General features: G+C 32.9%; 2 protein-coding genes across 2 annotated transcripts in view; one reads left to right on the top strand and one right to left on the bottom strand.

The window, feature by feature from the left end:
• Positions 1-284: 284 nt before the first annotated feature.
• LOC127848809 (phosphatidylinositol transfer protein 3-like) lies at positions 285-6714 on the top strand. The gene is made up of 5 exons (XM_052381444.1): positions 285-662; positions 2301-2418; positions 3530-3674; positions 4838-5005; positions 6013-6714. Exons 2-5 carry the CDS (start codon positions 2318-2320, stop codon positions 6016-6018), a joined length of 420 nt encoding a protein of 139 aa, XP_052237404.1. The 5' UTR covers positions 285-662; positions 2301-2317; the 3' UTR covers positions 6019-6714.
• Positions 6715-16224: 9510 nt separating this feature from the next.
• Positions 16225-27181, bottom strand: part of LOC127847668 (E3 ubiquitin-protein ligase rnf213-alpha-like) — a 31428-nt gene continuing 20471 nt past the window's right edge. The window contains exons 22-31 of the mRNA XM_052379717.1: positions 25013-25206; positions 24520-24649; positions 23787-23873; positions 23476-23662; positions 22481-22706; positions 21714-21788; positions 21208-21393; positions 20569-20667; positions 19820-20019; positions 16225-19706 (exon numbers count right to left, since the gene is read on the bottom strand). Of these exons, the coding sequence (XP_052235677.1) occupies positions 19568-19706; positions 19820-20019; positions 20569-20667; positions 21208-21393; positions 21714-21788; positions 22481-22706; positions 23476-23662; positions 23787-23873; positions 24520-24649; positions 25013-25206 (1523 nt within the window). The 3' untranslated portion in view covers positions 16225-19567. The remainder of the gene's footprint in view (positions 19707-19819; positions 20020-20568; positions 20668-21207; positions 21394-21713; positions 21789-22480; positions 22707-23475; positions 23663-23786; positions 23874-24519; positions 24650-25012; positions 25207-27181) is intronic.

Here is a 27181-nt window from a genome sequence, read left to right on the forward strand (position 1 = left end):
CTGGCCATGGATTGGAAACTGTCATAAATGAACAAGTTAAAACTAGTTGTTGCTTTTAACATCGAAATAGTTCACAAGTTCGAATATAAACATTCGGCCAATACTATTAATCCGAACTGTCCTATATTTTTGGACATAATACCCAACTGACCCATTTAAAATCATTTCTAAATCACAAACCATCTCAACTTTAATTATCCAAGCGAAACTGCCACATGTAGATTATGCGAACTAGGTAGTCTATATCTACGAAACCTACTATATTTTTCAAAACATTTTGTAGATTGCACTTATTGTGTGTTTTCGGATAATGCATACAGCTGGTATTTCTATCCGATATATATCACTTCAGACAGATTAGAGGGTATAAATTGAAATGAGATTTGTATTTAAGACTTCTAAAGATATAGGGTATTTACACTTTATCGATAAACATTTAACATTAAGTGGTGTGACATTGTAAAAGTTCGTGATGTAGTACATACGGAGTTTCAACGTAAAGCGTTCCTTCAAAATCGAGTACTTCAATAATGTATATCTATACATTGTGATATAAGTTATCTTACTGATCAAGCGCGATAGATAGTACTAATATTTCTATGTGTAACGATACAAGCAGGTTTATATACAATACAATGTTGGAGTTTACTTATGCATAGAAGGTAAGTCTTCATGTATAGTGTTCATTTGAAAGATGTGCACTCGTTATTTTGGATATGATGAAAATTCATACACCAGTGCCACTTCTGCCATTGCATTTAGCAGGTTGATCATAGAAATAGCGTCATCTTACGTTACGTGATTGTTTATTCGACAATGATGTCGTTCTATTGCTGCTGCATTTATCTCAATCATCATAGAACTAGTTAATATCACGCTACGTGGGCGTTTGTTTGACAATTCTGTATTACTCTTGCTGCTTTTGTTGCTGCTGCTGCTGTTCCTGCTGTAGCTGCTGCTTCTATTACTAGGAATATGTGAACCGTTTGTAATCAAAACATTTAATACTGAATTACCTGCGCATTGTGAAACTTAGCAAGTAAAGAAAGTCTGACAAGTAATCGTTGCTGAGGCTTATTATTATTCTTTGAAGCTGAACATAAAAACGTGAATTAGCCAAAAAGTAAACAAAGATTGTTTGAAAAAGACATTAGGCGTTGAAATCAATATGAAGGCGGTAATTGTAATATAATGATAATATATATTAAGCTGTAGCTAACATTTACGGATAGCTCTCCTATACGTTATCCAAATTTCCCGCCCATATCATGCAATATATTTGTGTCAGAATTAAGAAATATCATCAAATCTTCTCTTACCTAATATGTTCCATGCATAAAGTTGAAGGAAAAAAAATGTGTAAACAGATAAAATTTCTTTCAAATACCAATTTGTGTCATGAAACAAAAATACACATTTTGTTTTGCACATTTTCGTCTTGTCGTATCACATTTACACCCAATCCCCAGCTGCATTTTAATTTCACAACTGTCATCATTTGAATAGTAGTCCCAGATGTAGCTATGCTATAAATCAACATAAAACGGATAGATCTAATGATATGGTTTTCAAATGTATCGACACATTTTGTTTCTTAAAACTGAAAGATGATATTTAAATGTGCATATTTATAACATATCATATATAAGACCACTAAATGTTTATGACATGTGCTGTTTTCACAACAGACGGCACAGTTGGTTTTGTTGTTAGTTTGCCTATAATATATGCGATTAAGAGACAATCCAGTTTATGCTATGGCATGTTTTCAAAAGTTTCTTGACATTTATTGAGCAGTATATTGAAGGTATATAAGAGTTTGTCATTTGAAATGTGTTTATTTCAACACAAGTTTCATGAATCAATAAATTGACGGAGACATGAATTAAAGTTATACGTCCATATTATGCAGGTATATACAGGTATATACTATATTGTTGTTAAGCCCATATTTACTTAAGAAATGTGTTAACCATTGTAACAGAAGAGTGTGCAATCGAATGATGTTTTGAGTCAGTGGCGTCCAATTTATATTTTACCGATGTAGTTTTGATTGCCACATGAACAATACAGTGCATTACTTCAGTAAATATAAGGAAAATAAATAAATTGCTCTTTTATTATACATTTCAATATATTGGCATCTGTTGGTAATATATTTATATGAATTTTGAAACATAGGGAGTCATGATCTTCTGCTAAAGTAATTTGACAATTATACAAAAGCAAATAAATATAGATGTATGGCCCTTGCACTGGACTGAGATTTACTTACTTAAACACGATACTGTTTCCTAAAGCCGACCGTGCAACTAGTATGTCGGATGGTGAAGACGCTGCGAAGATTAAGGAACTCTGGGGTCGCATCGAGGGCTACGAGCACGATCCTGATGATCCCAACTTCCTGTCCGAACAAACGTGAGATTCGCCTTTCAATCTTATAAACACAGCTTTAAAATCTTATTTGAAAAGGTTCGTTCACCACTTAACGAACTGGTAATGTCCTTACCGTGAGCGATTGCTTATTGAAAATATTATCAAGAGTAAACATTAATCAAACATTTAATTATATGTTGGCATATCTGTTAACATCATTCACCCCAGTCACCAATATCTTTGCATATTAACGTTTTAAGCGTAATAATTGAACTTATCTCAAAACTTTTGTAACGTTATTGATTTTATCTTCAGTCTGTTTATAGAACCCTTACGAGGTCTTAACCCATTTATGCCTAGCGTCTAGAAAAAGGCCTTGGAAAACAGCGTACATCCAGATGAGACGCCGCATGATGCTAAAATGAATTTCTGTTAGAAATATTCTAAATATAGAAATAAATATACTAGACATCCCTAATTTTGGAAATAAATTGATCCAATTTAGAAGGATGGGAGAGTCCATTATGCATTAATGGGTTTAAGATGTAATTTTATCACGAATCACAATTACATTTAACGAGTCCTGAACCGGTTTAACCGGAGCGGTGTATAGGTGTATCTATCATCCGTTACGTTTGTATGTGCGTCCGTATTTCTGAAAGTAAATCTGTCCGCAAAAGAGGTACCTGTGATATCTAAAAAAGATACTGACGATACCCCGATGAAACGTTGTATACTCATGAAAAGCACAACTCGGATTATACAGGATACTTTTTGTTTCACCAGAGGTCAAAGGTCTGGTAGACATTAAAATATATAACGCAATGTTATATATAACTACGATCGACATTGTCATTATACTTGGTATACAATTCAGCAATAGACTTCCTATATGTCTGTCTGCCAATGCCTTCCCGTTTCATCTCTCACGCTGTCTGTCTGACCGCACAAATTGAATTAACTATGTCAGTAAACATTATAAGACTGGACCCTGCCTTTTCTCAGAACGTACTGATTATTCAAGGACAACACTTGGGTGACTCGTTTTCAAAGCTTTGTTTGCTTATTTTTTTTATCTATAATGTAGTTTAAAAAAAAATTCATTAATTGACTGAAAACATGCATTACAACGTTTTTTTGCGTCCGGTTGCAGATTACGCCGCTACTTGTTATCACGTGACTGGGACGTGTCTGCTGCTAAGAAGCAGATAAAGGATACTCTTGAGTGGAGGCGGGAAACCAAACCACAACATGTCGTCTGCGCTTTCTGTCAAACAACACCCGGTGGTCATGCAATGGTAATCGAGAAAAACGTAGTCAAAGTTTAGTTATGTTCAAAGAACATAAATGATACTTTGTTCTATGTGGAACGATTTCACAACACACCGTTGTACAAAGTTGAAAATATGTACCGGTAAACAAACATTTGGAATGGGGAGAGAGAGTAAAAAATGTTACTATACCGCAACCGTTTGGTAGTTTGCTGTGGCGATTTACTTGCTATTGAACCATGCACGAGTAGAGTTTTTAATAGATAACTAATGTTGGTTGGACACCAGTTTAGCAAATACATATCTTCGATTCAAATCGGTTGATCTACAAAAAAGGACAAATAACTGTCAAATAATAAACATACACATGTAGTTTTAAACTGTAAAGTATACATAAATGCAGTAATATTTGCATAAAAATGTATGAAATCACTTAAACAAATTCAAAATAGAGTGCTGACAAGACCGCTTCACAACACACCTGTTGTACAAAGTTGAAAATAGGTACCGGTTAACAACATTTGGAATGGGGAGAGAGTGTAAAAAACGTTTCCATACCGCAACAGTTTGGTAGTTTGCTGTGGCGATTTACTTGTTATCGAACCATGCAGGAATAGAGCTTATAATAGAGAACTAATATCGATTGGGCATCCATTTAGCAAATAAATATCTGCGATTTGAATCGTTAAATCTACAAAAGATAAATATAACTTCCGCATTACATATATATCCATTTAGTTTTAAACTGCAAAATTTACATAAATGCAGTAATAATTCCATGAATGAATGAAATCTATTCAAGAATTTTTGCAAATACAGAATTCAGCATTGCGTATTGACAAGACCACTTAACTATAGTTGTGTTGTCTGCTGTGCCAGATATATGTTTGGTTCTAACAGTTGTATACCAATAAAACGCATACAGGTAAGAACAATGGTATAAGACACATGCTCTGGGAAAATGGGGTTAAATGCATGTGCGTTAAATATCGTCTAGATTAGCATGTGCAGTCTACACAGGCTAATAAGGGACGAAACTTTCCCCCTAAACTGGATTTCCGCTATAAAGAGACTTCCTTTCACGAAAACTTCCAGTAACGTGGAAAGTGGTTCCCTGATAATCTTGGACAACACTTTACGCACATGCATTAAGTCCTGTTTTCCCAGAGCGAAACACATATATATTTCAGCGCAAGGTGGGCTTCGACAAGTCTGGTCGACCCGTAATTTACACACAGTGTTGCACCCAGCACCAGCCGGTCGACAGCGCGATTCAGCACCAGGTATACCTGCTCGAAACGCCGTGCGGGCTTCAAAACATGGCACTTACAGCTTCGTATGGGTCATTGACTTCAAAGGTAGTGAGTCTTTTAAAAGATAGTGACATACTTTAAAGATATAACACTGCACAGGCTAGCGTGGGATGACACTTAACGCATATGCATTAAGCCCATTTGTCTCAGAACGAGGACTCTGCGTTAATGATAAAGGGACTTGTTTGGAAAAATGAATTAAAATATTGATATTTTTCAAAAGATGGTTACATGACAACAATATCATTTTTTCCCATTTAAAATATTTTTTTAATTCATTATTTCTAATCTGAAATCCGTGTGCTAATATCTCACAAACTTGTTTAATATGTGCCGTTTTGTGTAAACATACTATAGATTGTCAACATAATTTAGTGTCTTCGTATTAACGTTGCCGACGTCACGGCATTTAGACGACGTTATTACTTCGTTTGACGATATGCGTTTGTATGTTTTTAATTTAAAATCAGCACAAACATTAATGTCGATATATATAAAATCAAACAAAATAACACTCGTTACTACGGCTAACAACTAGGATAAAATTGATTTGTTCGTGTATTTTTAATCAGCATTCGAAATGGGAATGATAATAAAGCGTTCCATCGATGATTTAGTAAAAGAAAAGTGTTTTACCGTAATAACGGTCAATTTTAAAGCACGTGCGGGTATGTGGTAGCCAGTTAGCCTTTTCTTTGAGAGGTTTAGAAGTCAGAAAAACATATGTAATCTTGTCATCACTGCTAAAGCTATTTAAAATTATCCCAAATATTAAAGTGTTTACAGTTAATTCATTTGCTAAACTTGTTCAAAAACGACCAACTGTTAACAAGTCAATTTTAACAATTATTTGAACAAGTTGCGTCCCTAAATTCAGAACGTCTGCCCAATAAGATTGGCGTTTAATTTTCGCGGTTCATAAAATTAAGAAAGAGATCTCGGTCAAAGACGAGCTTAACTTACCAAAAAAAACAACACATCGCATAATGTTCTGTATCAACTGAAATTTTAGTTGACGGAACATTTTTATTTCCCAATCATTCCTCTTGCAGGAATGAAGATAACGTCATGTAACCCAAGGCTAGCGTTAGCGGTGGAGCACATAGTCTCAAATCACTACCCAGAGCGTCCGGGAGCGTGCGTCGTCGTTAACCAAGGAATGCTCTTCCAGACGTTCTGGGTCGCCGTCCGAGGCGTCATTCACGCGCGCACGGCCGCCAAGCTGCACATACATCGTCACCTCCACAAGGTAGAGGAGGACTTTACCGAACTGTTTCCGGATGAGCTCAAGAGCTGGTTGTTGGAAGAAATCCGGTTGAACAAGTCCAATCCACTTCCGTAGTCGCAGAAGACATTCTGGAAGGGCATTTCCGGTTTAGAAGGTCACGATCCCCGTGGTTGCGACTCGTACATTCTAGAACACGTTGACAATTTCCCGGTCAAAGAATATTTGGACCAAGGCAATAGAGCATTTACCGCATCAAAACATTCTAGATGAACTGTTACAAAAACAAAACTCTTAAAAGCTGAATCTTTTTCTGATAAGTCAATGATGAATTTAAGTTATGTAAGTTATGTTAGCCATGCAAACTTATCGGTTACATAAGAATACAGTCGAGTCGCCAATATCGGAAATTCTCCAATATAGCGGAACAAAATAGCATTAAATGATTGATAATTTTCTGACCGCTTGCTTATTTACACACATGAGTGTGTCATTGTGTCCAATTGTTATTCGAGCTTTAAAAAGAATTATCGAGTCATGAAATAATTAATCGACTTCGTCTACAGTCCTTCCCTTAACGTTTGAATGACAGATTCCGGCTTTCACTCGTACATCACGATTTGCGAATGATCTCACTAGCGGTGTATACAACAATACGATAGCTATACGTAAGCATCAACGTTAAATCAAAAATTGCCTAAAGGTATGAAAGGGTATTTAACAGTTGATAAACTAATTTTGTATATCAAAAATGTTAATGTATTGCAAGAAATCGCTTTGAAATCAAAGTACACATTTGACTGAGGCTTCATAACATGTGACATGTAGCCCCACCCACTTTATCAGGTATGTTCTCCTGTATGAGTGAATCACTTTGAGCCTGAACAGTTTATTACACATCTTCACTTGATCCTGATGTCATACATTACGATGCGACACTGCAAATTCATGGAACAGACACTATATGTAGATATTCGCGGTTCATGTTTTCATTTCAACCAGAAAGCTTGCACAATAATCGCTAAAGCATGAAATTCGCGTTACAAATTTGAATGCACATGTCAGTGCTGGCTCGTTAATCAACATAGATTGGCGTTTTTGTTCATGTTTGGACCTTAGAACCTTTAACCTAAGAATCTCGATGTCAGTGCTGGCTCAAAATTTAACCTAGCTCGATATTTGGGGTTTGAATTTCGCAACAATCGTTGTTGAAACACATCGCAACGTATTCTCTCAATCCGCAGCATGATTTCGCGTGTTAAACATATTGATCTTTTACTTTCGCTTGACTTTTTTTTTCGTTCTCGCTTTTGTAGTCAAAAGGTCGAAAGCACGAAATCTCTGTGCTGGGTAAATATATTACTTTTCAAAAGAGCAATAATGCGATGCGAGATCACGATATCGCGATGGTTGATATAGAAACTACGGAATACCGTTTGTGCCATCGTGGTTACACATTAAAATCCAGAGGGCGACAATGCGATAGTGCGATAGTACGATGGCGAAAATGCGACAACTCGATAGCAAAATGACGACAGTGCAACAGTGCGACAATACAATGGCGATAGTGCAATAGTTCGATGGCGACAATGCGATATTATTACCTGATGTCTTATATAAATGATAATTAATTATTTTTTGCTATTTCCTCGTCGAAAAAGAAATTTGCAATGTTTTAAACTGTTACCGGTGAATATCGAACTGTTGACCGGTCAACAGTTTGAACTGTTGCCCGCTGGAATAATGACGTCATTTCGTCGAAAAAATGACGCCATTTTACAGTTAAACAGTCAAAATTATTTATTTTATCGATTACTGTTGTGTGTAAATAAAGAATTAGTTTACTGTTATTTCTATGTTGGGAATCTGATAAGGTAATAAAACACTTATTTCATGGATGCTTGGTGAACAGTCTAAACTGTTGTCCCTCGGTATCAGGGCTTACATTTGGAACTGTTGCCCTCGGCCTATCGGCCTATCGGCCTCGGGCAACAGTACCAAAGTCATCCCTGATAATTTGGGAAACAGTTTTGACTGTTCACCGCGCATCCATTAAATAAGTGTATAATACGATGACGACAATACAATAACGCGATAGTACGATGGCGACAATGCGATAGTCATATCGTACTGTTGCAATCGTATCATCGCATTGTCGCCATCGTACTATCGCGTGATCGTAATTTTGTCATCGTTTTATCGCATTGTCTCCATCGTTCTATCGCACTGTCGCCATTGTATTGTCGCACTGTCGCATTGTCGTCATCGTACTGTCGCTTTGTCGTCTATCGCCTTCCGGTACACATGCGCACATTGTATTTTCCCTAGATTACGGAATACCGTGGTTGCACATTAAAATCTAGAGGGCGATAGTGCGATAGTACGATGGCGACGATGCGATAGTAAGATGGCGACAATGCGATAGTTCGATGGCGACAATGCGACAACGCGGTAGTACGATTGCGAAAATGCGATAGTACGATGGCAACAATGCGACAACGCGATAGTACAATGGTGACAATGCGATAGTACGATGGCGACAATGCGACAACGAGATAGTAGTGCTATCGTACTATCGCATTGTCGCTATCGTACTATCGCATTGTCGCCATCGTACTATCGCATTGTCGCCATCGTACTATCGCACTATCGCTGTGTCACCTTCTGGATTTAAATGTGTAACAGCGATGATCCTAACGGTATTTCGTAAGAGACACTAATGATACAAAATGTGTTTGATTGCAGTTAAGTCCGCGATCCTTAATAATTTATTTCAAAAATTAAGAAAACTATTCAATGTAAGCCGAGATAGCCGAACAACCGAGTACAAAACAAAGAAACACATGGTATCGCAGTATAATTATACTAACAAACATCATAAAACTTGTTTAACAAAACCACAAGATGAGTAATTGTAGTGATAAAATAAAAGTGGTGTAAATGATAGTGATATAAAATAATCACAAACGATCGGTAGTAAAGCTGTTGTTTTTATTTCTGTTCTTTTAAAGTTTGTGTCGCTTGTACTAGTAGTACAATACGCGCTCATAGTTATACCCCACAGTCGATGTTTTTGTGGCCGACATGTTCATGCGAGTTTGTTGGTCAGTTGTTTCCAGATGGATATTGGACCTAATTTACTTAGTTTTTGTATTGTATTTAATAGCCAAGTTTTAAATCAGCGAGTCTTGTTATTTAGGGATATAGTTGACACATGTTCGTAATTTCATTTCATCGTTCCTCAAAAAGTTGTAACTCTGTTGCTCTTGTCTCCTTGCTACCATTGAGTAATTAAATGGTAATTACATTGAGCGTTTTAATTCCCTTATATTATTGTTTTATTTGAGTTGCAATGCTGTGAGGTTAAATTTTATTAACACTTATATGTATCATGAATATTGCTGGGTCAAGTGTGAGGTTGAGCGCTCTAAAACCGGTTTAAACCCCACATGCTTTGCATTGACCGTTCCAAGGCGATGGTCCCATTGTTATTCTTCTATTTGTGTATGTTGTTTTGTATTGTGCTGTTTCGTACTGTTTAGGCAATTGACATGACGCCTTATCAGTGATCGCTCCGCCCACTTAATCACGTGGCTCAGCGGGAAGAAAACCTAGACAAACTAACACCAACATGGCTTCTTTGCCTATATAATGCATATAGATTTACGCGATATTCCGGATGATTTTATGGACTTGTTTAACACCATATTAAACTTGTAAAGGGGTTGATGCCATTTAGTTATTCTGCAAATGCAAAAAAATGTACGATTAAAGAGAACATCAGCTATTTATAACGGGTAAATCGGTACATTAAACGCGCTCTCAAACGCTTGCGCGCTTACCGAAATCGAACCCGTTATTACGTGTAATGGTGGTATTTGCAATAAATTAACACTTCACCGGTATTTACCCGTGTTATTAACAAAATTATTACCGAAACATTCCCCCTACCCGTGTATTTGACACGAAATAGCGCTTTATAACTGGGAATTCGGTGAAGTTTTACGCGCTTTCTGACGCCGGGTGGGTACCTCAATCCCACATGTTATTGCGTATAAAAGTGATATTAATCATATTAAACATTGCTTATGGGACATTTATCAATCACTATAATTTAAAGCGCAAAAACAACACAGTAAGTTTGGACATTGTCTGATATAACATTAGCGTTGTACGAAATGGAATACGGTCAGGCTATTATAAATTAATAAGGCTACCAATATCAGACGCTCGCGCAGGTACCGACTTCCCCGAAGTTACCGCATTTATTGGTTAACTCATATCAGTATTAATATCTCCTTTACAATAGCATTTATCTATTTTGTCTTTATTAAAATAATAGCAAAATGGTTTTCACTTGTTTCTGACACACACAGAAACGCGATTTTTAACGGGGATTTCGTAAAGTTACACGAATTGGGTACCAAAATTCTCAATTATTTTACATGCACACGTGATATAATACATACGTAATAATGCTTAGTTATTGCTTATATGACATTTCAAGTTTGTGAAATAAATTAATGTTCTATAAAGGGGATCTCGGTAATTCTTGAAGCTTCCACTCGCTCTTGTCAAGACCGCATTGCCGCGTTGGAAATGGTATAAATTTAATTCATCTAACTTATCTTTATGGATACCAAATGTCAGAGTTGCATTAACCCTTTTTACACCGTTTTTGCCATATTTCATTTCCGTTTTTTAATCCGAACAAAATAAACGAAACTCGTTTAAAAAATGAGATCTAGGCATTCGAGCTTCTAGTGTGAATTTAAGCGTTTATTGGTGACACCACATGAGTGCAAATGTATTGATACCGTTAATAAGATAATATATCACATGTCACCTTCAAATAACATGTATGATGTCAATTAAGTGCATTACTATCAGAGTAATAAAACACATATTGTAATTGTCGTTGACAATGTTGATGTTCAGTTGTTCGTGGGGACGACCGCATGCCTTTATCCATCTCTTACACTTCTCTAGATATTTTTTCGGCTTTGGAAACGAAATAAATTCAATGTCACCAACTAATCTGTCCGGATATCGATTGTCCGAGTTACATAATCCCCATTGAAACCGTTTAACCATTTTAATCGTTTTTTTAAAGAGGAAAACAAAAGAAACTCGTTGGAATAAAAGTGAACCTAAACATGTAGCTTGTCTAGAAAATGGCGGACAGGTCGTTGCTAACGAGTGCGCCCGATTAATCGATCGCTGATTGGTGGATCAATTCTAGTGGGCGGAGCGATCATAGATAAGGCGTCATGTCAATTGGTCATTCGCCTCAAATAAAGGACCATCTAATTGTTTATCGTCATAATGCAATACTGCTCCAGCAGCTCGAGTTTCACTTCTTTATATTGTTGCAAATTGCAAAACAGAACATTTGAAGGAGGTATTTCCCATTTTCGATCTACACTTCCGAAAACATGGTTTCCATAAGATAAATGAAAATCCATTTAAAAGATCAAGTTTGACTTTGTTTAAAACCGCGTCCTGTCAAATAATTGACTCATTACACCATTTTGCTGCCATTTATAATACTATGGTTTCCGGACACAAAATAATAGCAAGAAATACAGTACATTTTGATTTATTGGTAGGTGTAACAGAATAAGATAAAGTCATATTTGGGGGTTTGGTTTAGATTTGAATAACATAAATGTACCCATTATAATTTGTGATTAATCAGTGGCCTTTTTTAATGGATATATTGTATCCTTTTGGAAAGAAATACATTTCGTCACTGGTGGGATTCTGGTCACAGACGATGTAACGCCAATATAAGAACGCGTAGACAATATGGCATACAATATACTTGTAACCAAAGTGATCCAAATCAAGCGGTAATTGTGATAATATCATTATATTTGACGCTCAAAGATCTTAGAGTTAATGTACTGGTTGAACATATTGACGTTATACTAGGCCCTGCTAATTTTTATCGTGGACATAAAACAACAACACAAATTAACATTCATACTTTCATTCGCACAAACGTGTGTAAATGGAACACACATATATACATGTATATGCAAACACAAATTCAACTTACAAATAGTAGATGAGATACTTAAAAGCTGTTAACAAAGATCTCTAGTGAAACAGGTCATATCAAGGACTAATTCCACTAAACACTTCAAAACTGTTTGCATATAATTGAAAACATGAATTTTACAAATAAAAAATACTTCACTATATAAGGTGTCATTGTCTTGAAATAGCTTACACATTTTTATAAATTAAATTCTCGCTCAACATATTCATGCTGGCCAATTTGAAAAATCGAATAATTTAAACATTCATTTAACCTAAAAATTATCTACTTTTTAAGGTTTTATACCAGCAAATCGAGCGAGAAAAAGACACTTTAGCCTGCGGCTTCTTGGGACACAAGAATTGTTCAAATACCAGTTTAACATGCGTACTTAAAAATCACACATTTGTTTTTAAACAATATAGGAAATATAGACGTTTTGTATTAAATATACGATTGTTCAAATTGTAAAAGGAAATGAAACACTTGGTAACTTCATTTTCGACTTTTGCCAAGATGTACTAATCGTTAAACAGAACATGTTAATCATTCAAAATGTGTTCCATTTACATACTTACATATAATCAAATGATTATATTACAAAACAATTTAAAATGCATTCGATCGAAGACACATTCTTAAGAAAAGAACTTTAATTTATGGCAAGTTTAAACTAAAACAATTACAACGACAATGGAAATATTCGTTGCAATTATTACTTTAAAGAGTCATAGTACACTCTTTTGTAGAGGAAACTTGTTATCAGTATATATACTCCAACTTGTTGCAACTAAACGTCATTATGCACTGCAGCAGTATTGACAGTTTGAATTCCCTCAACATGCCTTAGAGACAACAAAGTAATATTTGAATTGTAATCAATTTTAATTGAAACGCAAAACATAACCAGACTGGCTTATGCATTCCGCTTCATATAAGACTTTAAAGAATTGTTTTAGTATCAAATAAAGAACTTTGATAGCAATCCAAACGTAACATTTGTGCCAAAAAGGTGTTTGTTGATATATAAACTTTATGACATGTTGGTTTTCCTATTGTGCCATAAATTAAAAAACAATAGGAAGCAAAAAGATATACATACTATATATCATCAATCAAACGTTACTTCATGCATTGCGATAAACTTTACATGAGTTTAACGATTTTAATTTAAATAATTAAAATAATAGCTCTATTAGAAATGTAATATACATGAAAGAATAATTCTACATAACTATCAATTTATTTTGTTTAAAATCAATATAAATCATTGAAACAAAATTATTATAAAAATGTTCATGCAAAATCACATTCACTTAATGTCAAACGTCAAGCTTATACATTGTTCAATTGCATAAGAAGAATATAATCATGCAATGTGCGCATTTTCGAATTTACAATAGTAAGTTTGAGACACACAATTATTGTAAGTATGTGAACAAATGAAGCGCGTTTGGTTTGTAATGACGTAGACATTAAAATGCAACCGAGTCTTACATTTAACAATTCACACCAAACCCCCATCCCCCCCCCCCCCCCCCCCCACACACACACTGCTAATAGGCTGATTACAAAACACAGCATACAATATGAATGAAATGTGAACGTAATTACGTGTACGTAATGCATAAGCATAACTTATTAGTACATACATCTGTCGTTAAGCATGCACGTTTTGGTTATACATTTAATTAGACTAAGAAATAAGAATCACGAGAAGTGATGACTGTTAAACTTTTTATGCAGAGAAAATAAACGTTTTTTTTTCAAAAATACTCTTCAAATTATCAATCATTTTATGATTTCGATAACACAACAGAAAATTACCAATTACAGTCAACAAAATAAAGTGACATAACAACAAAATACCGTTATTAAACTACACTTGCTACCCATAACACTAGTGCTGACATGAAGCAAGACTTCATACTTCATCAAGTGCACACATTATCACGGGATTTATCTTTAAAGGCCTAGTTTAAGGAATGTCTTGAATATCATGGGTCTTACCATTGATCCAATATAAAAAATGTTATCACGTTCTATAATATTTTCTTAAAGCTGACCGTTGATTGGTTAAATACTCTTTATCTTCTGCAAAACATATTTTGAACACCGGCGATAAGGGTCACCGCATTGAGACGACAACGGACTGCCCATACAAAAGATGTTATACATAGGGTTTCGGCAAATAGGTCAACTCACGAAAGCTTAAACTAGGCATTTAGCAAACACAATTATTTATGCGAATGTAACAACAAAAACAAATTTCTGCAAATACATAAAACATTAGTATCACATATTAACAGTGAAATATACTCGATAATTGAATTGAACTTTTTACTGAAATCAATAATAAATCACTACTCAACATCATTGTGATTTTCACAAAAACTGATATATGTATAGAATGCATATATTCATATATTCATACTATTTAATAAAAAACAAACACTTTTTAATAAAAACAAACTACAAACAGATATTACGAAAGATGAAAGCTATTATTATATCACAACAAAGTAACAAAACACACACATGAATAAATATAAAAGGTAATATAATTTCACAATAAGCATAAAACTATTTCTCCTTTTGTTTTATGCGTACTGTAAGTAACATATTCAACAGGCCAAACATTTATCACTAGAGTATACACTCTATATATGGTAAAAACTAGACACAAAAATTCTAGTAAATATCCTTAAAAAAGTAGCAGTTTTATTTTTGTTGTTGAGTTTTCTATTCAAGTACACCCGATTTCTAAACAATTATAAAAACCATTCATGCATGATACACTGTATTTTTGTCCAAACTCTAGGAACAAAACAATTTCCAGAAACAAATGCACATCAGCTTAAAAAACAACAACATTAGAGTGATACGATTTAATGAAGTACAATTAAAAATATAAGCGTAATAATATTAAGTTTAACTTTAAAGGCAGAGTTACATTCCAATACAAGATAGAGACTTAGAAAACCGAAACTATGAGCTTTTAAGAGTGAGTCCGTTATTTTTATTGCCGATCAAATAATCGGCTTTCAACACTCACGTGTTGTTCTATTTATTTAATCATTTTCTAAATTTCCATGTATTTATGTTCACAATAAACCACATAAGTCAATAGCAAACCCAGCGCTGTCATGAAAACGAGCAACATGACGAAGTTTCACTGTTACTTGACAAACACGATTGAACAACAGAAAAGAAAATAATCCAAATAGAGATAAAAATAAATACAGTTATAAATATTTAATTTATAAGATATTTACACAAAACCTTCTAAAATATATTTTTTTTAACATTTTCATAGAATATAATATTTGGCATTTAACACATACTCACATTTATAAAACGTGTGCTACGAATGTAAAAAAACAAACAGAAATTATCAAAATGTCAAACTTTAATTACAAAATAATAACTCAATTGATTCACTGTCGTACACTTGCACTTCAATTTAAAAGAAACATGTCGAAACCTTGCGCTTTAGTCAACTGCGCATCAGTAACTGAAACAGTTTGTTAACTGACGCTTCACTCAGTCATCGAGTGTAGAACAAAAATACTATTTACATGTGATGACATTAAAAGAAACTTAATACAACAATCTACTACTTTACAATATATGTTTTTAAATATATTCATATTCTAAAGCGCGTTAAAAAATGACACGTTTAAACCAAAACTGACAAAAAAACAACAACATACACATGTAATCCTGTGCGCAAACAGATAACAATCAGTTTAACCGTGTTTAAAATTAAATATATATCACAATATATAAAATAAAATTGCTTAAAAAGTTATAATTTATTTTTTACAATTACTTAAAGTATATATATATATTTATATAGATCCGTATTTACAAACAAAAACAATAACAACTAATCCGCACAGTCTCAGCCTTCATAAAAACAGAAGTCAGAATCTTAAATAGGAATGTACTGTTATAAAGCATACACTTATATATATATAATATATACACATTTAACAGAACACCTCTAAATATAAAAAAAACACCCTTTCTTTATATATTTACACATAATGAATGTACATGTAAACATTATAGAAACTAACAGTTTGTGATATATATTTATATGTACAAAACATTTATAACCTGTTTAAAAATAAAATTCATCACGGTTTAATATCTCCAAAATTCTGACCTAATGTGCGATGGTTTTCTATACTAAACTTGAGCTTAGACTGTACAAAACGTCTCTAAGCTCGTTCAAAATGAGCAAAAGAATCGGTCTATATCTACAAAACAGTTTCTTTACTTGCACAAGTGCGGACTGTCTATTTACAGCATATAGCATTGACTATATTCATACTATATTAAAAGTCTCAACCAAACCAAATTAACTATGTACAGATATAAACTAAATTTTATTTCTAATGTTTGAAGGTGTCTCAAAGTGTCTTTATGACGGCATTCTTCAAAGAACACAATTCAAAATACAAACTTAACCTGTCATACTATTTACGTTTTGTTTCTTGCAACGTTTCGCCATACATTCAATCTAGGGCATGGTTATTACTATGTGTTGATTTAAAAAAACTACACACGCAAACTTCAATTTAAGCAGTCAATAACATATGTCTCCTTGTGACATTTTACATTATACATAAACCTACGTTGTTACAATTATACAGAATAATGTCAATATACAAACACTTTTAAAGTGTCTCCAAAATATTCCCTAAATACCGACCTAATGTGTAATGGTTTTCTATACTAAACTTGAGCTTATACTGTACAAAACGTCTCTAAGCTCGTTCAAAATGAACAAAATAATCGGGCTATATCTACTCAACAATATCTTTACTTGAACATATGGGGACTGTCTATTAACAGCATATAACATTGACCTTATTCAAACAAAAGCTTTACCAAATGTACTATGTACAGACATAAACGCAATATTATTTCTAATGTTTGAAGGTGTCTCAAACTGTAAGCATTATTACGGCATGCTTCAAAGAACAAAATTCAAAATATAAACATTTTAACCGTTTATACTATTTATATATATTTTTTCGTGCAACGTATCTCCATCATTTAATCTAGTTCATAGCTATTATTATGTTTTGATTTTAAAAATTACACACGCAAACTTCAATTTAAGCAGTCAATAACATATGTCTAGTTATGGCATTTTACATTATATACAAACCTTAGTTGATACAACTATTTAGAATAATGTCAATATACAAACTATTTAATAGTGTTTCCAAAATTCATCCAAAATAATGACCTAATATGTGATGGTTTTCTATACTAAACTTTAGCTTACACAATGTCTCTAAGCTCGTTCAAAATGAACAAAAGAATCGGTCTATATCTACACAAGGTTTTTTTTACTTTTACAAATGGGGACTGTCTATTTACAGCATATAACATTAAAATTATTCAAACAAAAGTTATAGTCTCAACCAAACAAAATTAACTATATACAGACATAAACTCAATATTATTAACTCCATTTATCTGTCTCAAACTGTCAGCATTATTACGGCATGCTTCAAAGAATACAATTCAAAATACGAACTTAACGTTTCATACTATTCATGTTTTATCGCCCAAAGTTTCGCCATACATTCAATCTAGTTCATAGTAATCACTATGTTTTGATTTAAAAAAATACATACGCAAACTTCAATTTAAGCAGCCAATAACATATGTCCAGTTATGACATTTTACATTAAATATAAACCTACTCTGTTAAAATTATACAAAATAATGTCAGTATACAAACACTAAAAAAGTGTCTCCAAAATATTTCCTAAAAACTGACCTAATGTGTTATGGTTTTCTATACAAAACTTGAGCTAAGACTGTACAAAACGTCTCCGAGCTCGTTCAAAATGAACAAAAGAATCGGTCTATATCTACACAACAATATCATTACTTGCACAAATGGGGACTGTCTATTTACAGCATATAACGTTGACTTTATTCAAACGAAAGCTATAGTCTCAACCAAACCAAATGTACTATGTACAGACATAAACTCAATATTATTTCTAATGTTTGAAGGTATCTTAAAATATCAGCATTATTACGACATGCTTCAAACAACAAGGTTAGTAAAATACTAACTTAACCATTCATACTATTTATATACTTTTTTCGTGCAACGTATTCCATACATTCAATCTAGTTCATAGTTATTACTATGTTTTGATTTTAAAAACTACACACGCAAACTTCAATTTAAGCAGTCAATAAAATATCTCAAGTTATGACATTTTACATTATATATAACCCTAAGTTGTTACAATTATTTAGAATAATGTCAATATACAAACACTTTAAAAGTGTTTCCAAAATTCATCCAAAATAATGACTTAATATGTGATGGTTTTCTATACTAAACTTTAGCTTACACAATGTCTCTAAGCTCGTTCAAAATGAACATAAGAATTGGTCTATATCTACACAAGAGTTTCTTTACTTGCACAAATGGAGACTGTCTATTTACAGCATATAACATTTAACTTATTAAAACTAAAGTTATAGTCTCAACCAAACAAAATTCATTATGCACAGACATAAACTCAATATTATTAACTCAATTTATCCGTCACAAAGTGTCAGCATTATTACCGCATGCTTCAAAGAATACAATTCAAAATACGAACTTAACCTTTCATACTATTTATGTTTTATCGTGCAAACTTTCGCCATACATTCAATCTAGTTCATAGTTGTTACTATGTGCTGATTCAGAAAAACTGTACACGCAAACTTCAATTTAAGCGGTTAATAACATATGTCAAGTTATTACATTTTACATGATATATAAACCTACTCTGTTATAATTATACAGAATAATGTAAATATACAAACACTTTGTTATATAAAATAAACCGTTATTTGTTTAAACAAACTTTCAGCCATAGAATTTCAACACAGACGTTGCTCTTAAGTAACGGTAATTACAATCACAAAAATAAACACACACGTTTCAATTGATTTTAATAATACATTTATACACACCCTTTCTTTCAAATACTCTAATCTTTGATGCTATACAATTAAGTATATACACATTCTTTTTTTTTAAGTATTGCTAATAGTTATTTTTAAAATGTTCTTTCATTTAATTTTATTCCTTTCTATGTACACACTTTTTTAATACTCATAACGCTATCTATATATATACACATTTTTAAAAAGCTTTTTGTGAATACTATTTTACAATGAACATACACTTTTTGTTGTTCCGCAAACGGACATGGGTGTGAAAAGAACATGCATATATACACACTGATGTATATATAGTTTCATCTGAGTGTTTACCCACACGCACACACATTAATTTCTGTCTTTACTTCCGTGTTGTTTTCACTTTTAGCTCTTCATAAGCCATAACCCATGCATTGACACTATGTTTGAACATTACCTCCTTCGGAAAACTAGCAAGGAGGAATTCGTCTTCAATCAGAGCATCCAATCCGTCGAAAAGACTGCCAATCGAAACAAACGGACATATAAGTCATCTATTATACAACGAAACCCAGAAATTATAAAACTATAGAAATCTGCAATATTGATTTTGAACATATGTTTAACTACCTACCTATATTCTGTGTTATTGACATAGTCTTCATCGTCGGTGCTTTCACGAACTGCCAAGTGTAGAATTAGAAATTCGTGAAGTTTTTCTAGCATGTTTAACATTTTTTCAGAACTTAAAACCCTAACGTATGTTAGGAACTTTTTACCAATATCTTCGGGTATGTCACATAGCAATTCTTTTGGTAACGTTTCAAATGTTTCCTGAAACATGTAATTCATTTTTAGAAAAACATTACTAGTACACAAGACTTATAACCCTCTTCACTGACGAATTCGTGGTACATGTTCAATTCAACATGTTTTATTCAGTACCAAATTAATGATGAATTAAAATAAGATCCTCATTCGAAAATTCGCAAAATGCAGCCTTCAATTATGTTGAATGTTGAGATTCGAGAGATACTGACTACTAAATCTTATAAACATATATATTTTAATATTTCTTAACAACTTTAAAGAAATTTAAAAACTGCCAAAAATACTCATATAAGCTTTCATTGAGAATTTTACATTGTCGAACATGCCCGATTATCGTTGAAAAAAACGATATGTCCTTTTTATGTGTACGTCTTAAGAGTATTTATTTCTTATCCGAACGTCCAACAACTAAAACAATTGTTTAATATGAATAAGGAATATTTTTATAATATATTTTTATGTAAAATACTTGTAACATATGGTTTAAATTTACTAATGATATTACGAATCAATTTAAATCTTTCGTTATTTTTTCATGTACACAAAGCTTACCTCATTAGTTTGTCCACTATCGATTTGAATCTTGGATTTTTGAAAGGAGAGCAAAAGCCACAATGCCTGTGTATGTTGAAGCTCACATGACTTGCAAGCCTTAACATATGAAAAGTGAAAGAAAAGTAAATCTTTTATTACAACACTTACCTTTAACTATGGAAGTCCAGCGAAAAGAATGACCCTGTATTACATTTACGAATAACATATTCGAGTATAATTTTACATAGATAATTCAGATTCATCGCTATTGATGTCTTTGTGGTTTAAATTTCACGATGCACGATGCGTTTTAAATGTGTTTCAAATTTCCTACTTTTTATATATACATGTATTTATTTCAGGTCAATTTTGAAACCCACTATTAAAATTCTAGTTTTATACCACATGAATTCAACACTGAGAACAATTACTTTAATTTTCAAAATGCATTATTAGATATTTCCGTTGATGTCGAACCGCCATTCACCATCGAAGGCAGCCATATGTGTATATATATGTATGTAAATAAATCAATCATTTTTTATCAACAACTTTCTGTTTTATTTAAATTGGATGGTTGAAGAGTTTCATAAAAACTAGAAGATTCCCTTTGTATTACAGTATAGCTATAGTATATTTTTAATCTAAAATAACTACCGTTGGCAATGTGCTACCCATCTGTAGACTCTCCTCCATGAATGTTTTTAGAGATTTGTCAGAATCTCCACCAGTTATTTGAAGGAAACTGATGGCTATGTCAAGGTTCTGAAGTGAGGTACATACGTCCGGAAGATACCTCAACTCGTCGCAAATTTGGGTTTTGATAGCGCTGCTTAGATTGGCCTAGAATTTCAGATAAATTATCACACTGGATTCATCGATAACCAATAACCATTCAAAGCAGAAAAAAATACAAAATTCAAATTACCATCATGCAAGAACTAAATGACAAACACATTGGGTAAGACGGGAACATTTTTATATTATAAGATTAAATCTCGTCCAACAAAATGTTAATAACACAACAGCAAAATAACAAAAACATATTTAAGTTCTAAAATATTACATATGTTACCAAACTTGACGCTTACAAATGGTCAATTGACAAGTTGGGATACAAGTCTTACATAAAGTTATGTATTCGGAGGTGCTATTATTCTTACCTGAGGAATTATCTGAGCAATTTTTTCAAGTACAGCCTTATTTGTAAGTTCCGTTCTGTATATCATTAAGTCGACCTGTATTTGCATTGAACATAATAACTGGTTTTGACAATTTATATATTCGTCATTAAATATAATTTAATTGTTAAAACATTTTAGTATTTTTTAATATCATTACAAATATCTAAAAACCAATAGTTCATATTCGGAATATTAAACCATGAAACATCAGGGTTAATTAAATTAATCCTTCTCTGAGATTTGAACCCGGTACTAGATATCTCAGACTATTAAAATACAGCGCATATGTATACGCTTTTTAAATATATTTGTCTATGCAAATCATTACATTTTATCAATTTAGATTGAATAAAACTCATAGAAGAAATGATATATTTTACATTAATCTTACCCAAGAGTGAAATCTCGCGAGTTTGAATATATGATATACCTCATTTTAAATGTATTGACAATTTGTTTGAAAAGTGTTATTTTGCCAAACTGTGAACTAAATCCTTTCAAAGAATTATGAAGGAACAAATGCATGTAAACGTTTCTTATTTGGCATTTGGAGACAGCAACGGCATAAACACATGCAAAATTTTACCGTTTATTGTAAAATCGTCAGTTAAAGCATACGCTCACCCGTGATTTCTATGATTTTAAGTTGACCTAATATCAAAATATACAAGAGCATGAAAGGGGAGTAGTTAACTACTATAATAACCTAAACATGATTCGAATGTTAGTTGATGTTGAAAACTTACCATTGGAATCTTTTGAAGGTCAATCAAAGACTTCGAGAACAAAAACCTATCCATCACTTGTCTCTCCAGACCCACAAGATCGTACTCGATTTGCGTTCCTACACCAACTTCAAACGCATAATGGCAATTTGCTAATACTAAAGGCACCAGGTCGTTGTCTTCATCATAGCTGATCAGATGAGCTGCTGTGATATCCATGGGGGCTATTTTTTGCATTTCTGAATGTCTGAGAAAAAAAATATACGCACACATTAACCGAAAAATGGATTACAAATGAAACCAATATTATTGATATGACTTAAAGGCAGAGCACACAATCATCTACGGTTTTATTCATTGAGTTTCATAATTGCTTTATTAACTGGACATTCAAGTCAATACATTTGAATATTTAACCCAAACATAAAATGCGACATTTACTGTTTAATGGCACCGAATTACGATTTTCTTCATGTCGCTTTCTAATTTGTAATCAGATTATTATGTCCCAATTATGCGTTATCAAGTTTTCAGTTAATGGTTTCTGTCCATATGATTGATTAGTACATAAAACCCACAATCGTCTTATGTATAAGAAAGGAATATTGAGAACCCATAAATTTTACAACTCCTAAAAACGTAAAAAGAATGGCTGAACCTAAGCACGGCATAGTTTATAGTCCTCAATTTGAGTTTTGAGAAATCATGTAAGGATCGACAATAATATTTGGATTAACTTTGTTGATCCAATAAAAAAATCGCAATTATTTTTAGCCGTTTCACGACACACATAAAAATAGCTATTATATCTTAGTTTAACAAAGGCATCGATATTGCACATTCAATTTCAGTTTCTTGTGGATCATGACATCAAAAATCAATTTCATGCCTAAGAAAGTTCGAATTGCTAAATCAAACAACGGTAAATGTTATTTTCTGGGTAATTGTGTATAACGTTGGTCATGCCTATGAAGGACAAATGTAATGTATACAATAATAATACTTAATAGTTGTACCTTTCTGAGTCTATGTATACGTTCATCATTTCATTCTGTTTATGACACAGAAAATGAGTCATAACATACGAGCACAACCCAGGTCCATCTGTGGCGGGCAAAAACACTGCCAGTGGTGTACCGTCATGTATTGGACTACATGAAAATTCATTAGGGACACGCACAAAGCCAAACGTTGTGCGACAGGCTGAAAATAAATGCGATTTATTACGATAAAACACTTCAAAGTTAAAAATCTGTATTCTTTTAATTTTTTTTACTCTGTTAAAACGGTATTTCAAAATTGTTATTTTTTTATATTACAAATGTACCGTAATGTCCCAGGTTCTTTCTTGTTATGTCCCAAGCGTTTGCAAATTCGTCTATGAGATGTATCGTGTGTTGACCGGCAAACATTTCTGTTCATAAACAATAAAATATGTTGAATGTAAATATAAATAATTATAAAATTATTATTTTAAATGTTGATTAAAGAAATGTTCCCCCCTCTGGGATGAGTTAATGTTTGGAATAAACCGTAGAGGCCCCGTTATCTAATTAATCCGCGAAAAGGAACAAATAAACAATGTTCATAGACGACCACCCAAGGCTCATTCCTATGAAGATTCGTCAAAATCTGCCCACTTGTTCACTTTTTTTTTTAAATAAACGACACTTTGATACACGAACGGTATCCAGATAGCTCGTCAAGATCACGTTGCGTTAAGGTGAGCGAAGATGCGGACATGTGCTATAATATTTCGATAAAATATATACGCTGTTAATTTAGTTTTTGCATTAGCACCTTGTTAACATTATATATAATATATCGATGATCGTATTCGAAAAATGGGCTCGATGTTTATCAACAATTTGCAAAAACCTATGAAAAACATTATTTACATATTTTTCGGTTTTACCGAAAGGATAAAAAAAGCTGTTAGGTATATATTAAAAATTTCTGTCTGTCAGCTGTGATAACATGAAATAAGATTTTTTTTCAAAGCAATTTTTTTGTCAGCATCCTAATCCAATATACCAACAGGAGATGCGAAATGTTCATACCATCTTTCATAGATTTGACTGTAAGTTGTTTTGCCTCTCTTTTGTCCAATCGTTTATGGAATCGTTGAAGAAGAATTCGACAGAGTCGCAAAATATTTGGAAGACAACGCAATGCTTTAAGAATGTAGTCCTGAAAAGAGTCAAACATAATAACGTCATATAGTTCTATGCATCTGAACTTCATCACATGTTATTAAATAATATACATGATTCAATTTCAAACTTAATTACAAGTCTTAAACATCACTTATATACTTATTAACGTAGATATAAATACTTGCATATGTGTTATTCAAGAATGTGTTTTTGAACGTCCTATTAAGCTAAGCCTCACGGACTAGAACGTATTTAACGGCTTTGCATATGTTTTTTGTTTTCATGAAATAAGTAAGCACTCTAAAAGATTTTATTTTACAGACGATTATTTTTTAATCAGTTTAAATGAAACGTGGATGTATATGAAAAAATACTTTGTTGGTACACATATACATACCTCTTTTAAGAAATGCTTTAATGTTTTGTGTCGGTTATTCGGTGTTGCCGTGTCAAGTTGAACGCGTATATTCTCCAAGGTTATTGGATAGCGGTAGCACCATGCGCTTCTCATTTCTAGTACGTAATTTGGTATTTCTGTCGCATGTTCTGTATTATCGACTTCATACATCAATCTTTTGAGAGGATCGGCTCCTGCAGTTTGTATTTAAAATAAATAAAATATACATAGTCGATAAGCAAAAAGAATAAAAAATGAAAACAAAACAATGTACGCATTTAATTTTACATGCACAATTGATTTTTAGCAATAACCGCACGTAATCTGACAAAGCAGTACACTATTTAATTTAGTTATTTTAGTTGTCTAAGAAAGTAATACGTACAATAAATAGAAATACTAAAAATCAAGAAATATTATCAGGAGATAAATACATGTTCAATAAAGTTTTACTTAAGGAAATTATAAATTTCTTGTACAAAGCAGGACAAAATACATACGATACGACATTGAATAATAAAACAATTCTTAAAGCTCTGTTCACCGCGATAGAGCGGTACATGTAACGCATTTGGGGTTCGAATCGGGCGAAAGGCAATAAAACTACATAAAGTTTAGAAACTATCACAAAACATTACAATTACTTAGAATTTAAACATATAGCATCGTAATTCAAATACCCAAACAATAACAATTCTATTTGATTGCACGTTTGAATAATATCGGTTTATTTCTGGATCAAAGATCGAATAATTAATCGGTATCATTAATCGAAATCGGTTGCATAATAAATGATAAGTTACTATTTCTCTCGATAATTTGCAAAAATACTTATAACACTAACAACGCGTCTAAGATATTACCGTTAATTTCAAATGTCTAAGTGATGCAGTTTGACAAGTTCACAATGCTTCTTAATAGACCGTGTTCGAGTCCTGATAATAGGTACACTTTTTTATTTTACTTTTTTACGGGTTTTATATTTGTCCATACTATTCCAAAAAAGGTGGTTTTATAAATAAATACAGTAAAGGACATTTTCTCAAATGACATTTTGCGAACATCTCCCTTTTAGTGCAAACTTTAGCTTTATAGTACAAACAACTATTTACTGTCTTATAAACGTCAAAATGTAGGTAATGTGTACATTAAAAGGTAGTGGCATACGTCTTGAATCGGAGAATATTGGGTTATGTCCACTACGTATGGATTTGTCTCGGTATATTGACATTTGTTATCGCATGACGATAATCTCGAAGAGTGACATACATAAAGCGTCGTTTATATAGTAAATCAACGATAAAACAAAACGAAACATTTAATTATCTATAATATCTTGCAAGTTAGCTATACAATTAAATAAAAGTGTTTTGGATAAGTGTCAGAGAACAAACAATGCGTTTGGCATCATGGTTTTGAATGTGTAAATACGTGTAAACCGTTCACACGAAATCAATGGTATAAAAATGACTGATTTCCATAAAAAGGGAAAAACGTAAGAAACTATAATTTTTAAAGATTTGAAAGAATTCAAAATGTGAATGTGGTTTCTACATTTCAACCACCGGTAAGTAACCACTACTAGGAGTTTGGCGGTTTAAAATTATGATTCACACTAACACATTTCTCTTCTTTAGTCTTCAAACGCAAAATATATATTTTTAATTATTCGCTGAACAATTGTGACATATTTACCAGCATCAGCACTTTGATTTCAGGACATAGCAGAAATTGTGTAATAATTTCATCAATCGTAAATGAATTATGTAAAGAGAATCGATATTCACGACCAACACTGGTCGTTTTTTGTTTGAAGTCTACGTCTACAAACATAATGTGCTATTTAGAGGAGTTGTTTATATCTGAAAATAACGGTTAAAAAGTTTATCTTAATAATGTATACTATCCGGCGGCCATATTTAAATATGACGGACCACTGGATCTGCCTCTTGAAGTCTGGCTAGAAACATATATTCGGAAAGCCTTATGCTATCATAACTCCAGGTGGCACACTTCTAGCATGAATAATGCAATTCGATTAAATATAACACCCACAGACACTAGCTATAACGGCAACTGAATAATGTAAAATACATTAACTTCGATAAATCGATGACTTTAAAACACGAATCTTCATCTGCTGAGCCGATAACAGGTTCGGCATATTGA

The sequence above is a fragment of the Dreissena polymorpha genome, chromosome 10, assembly GCF_020536995.1.
Source record: "Dreissena polymorpha isolate Duluth1 chromosome 10, UMN_Dpol_1.0, whole genome shotgun sequence".
NCBI classification, from domain to species: domain Eukaryota; kingdom Metazoa; phylum Mollusca; class Bivalvia; order Myida; family Dreissenidae; genus Dreissena; species Dreissena polymorpha.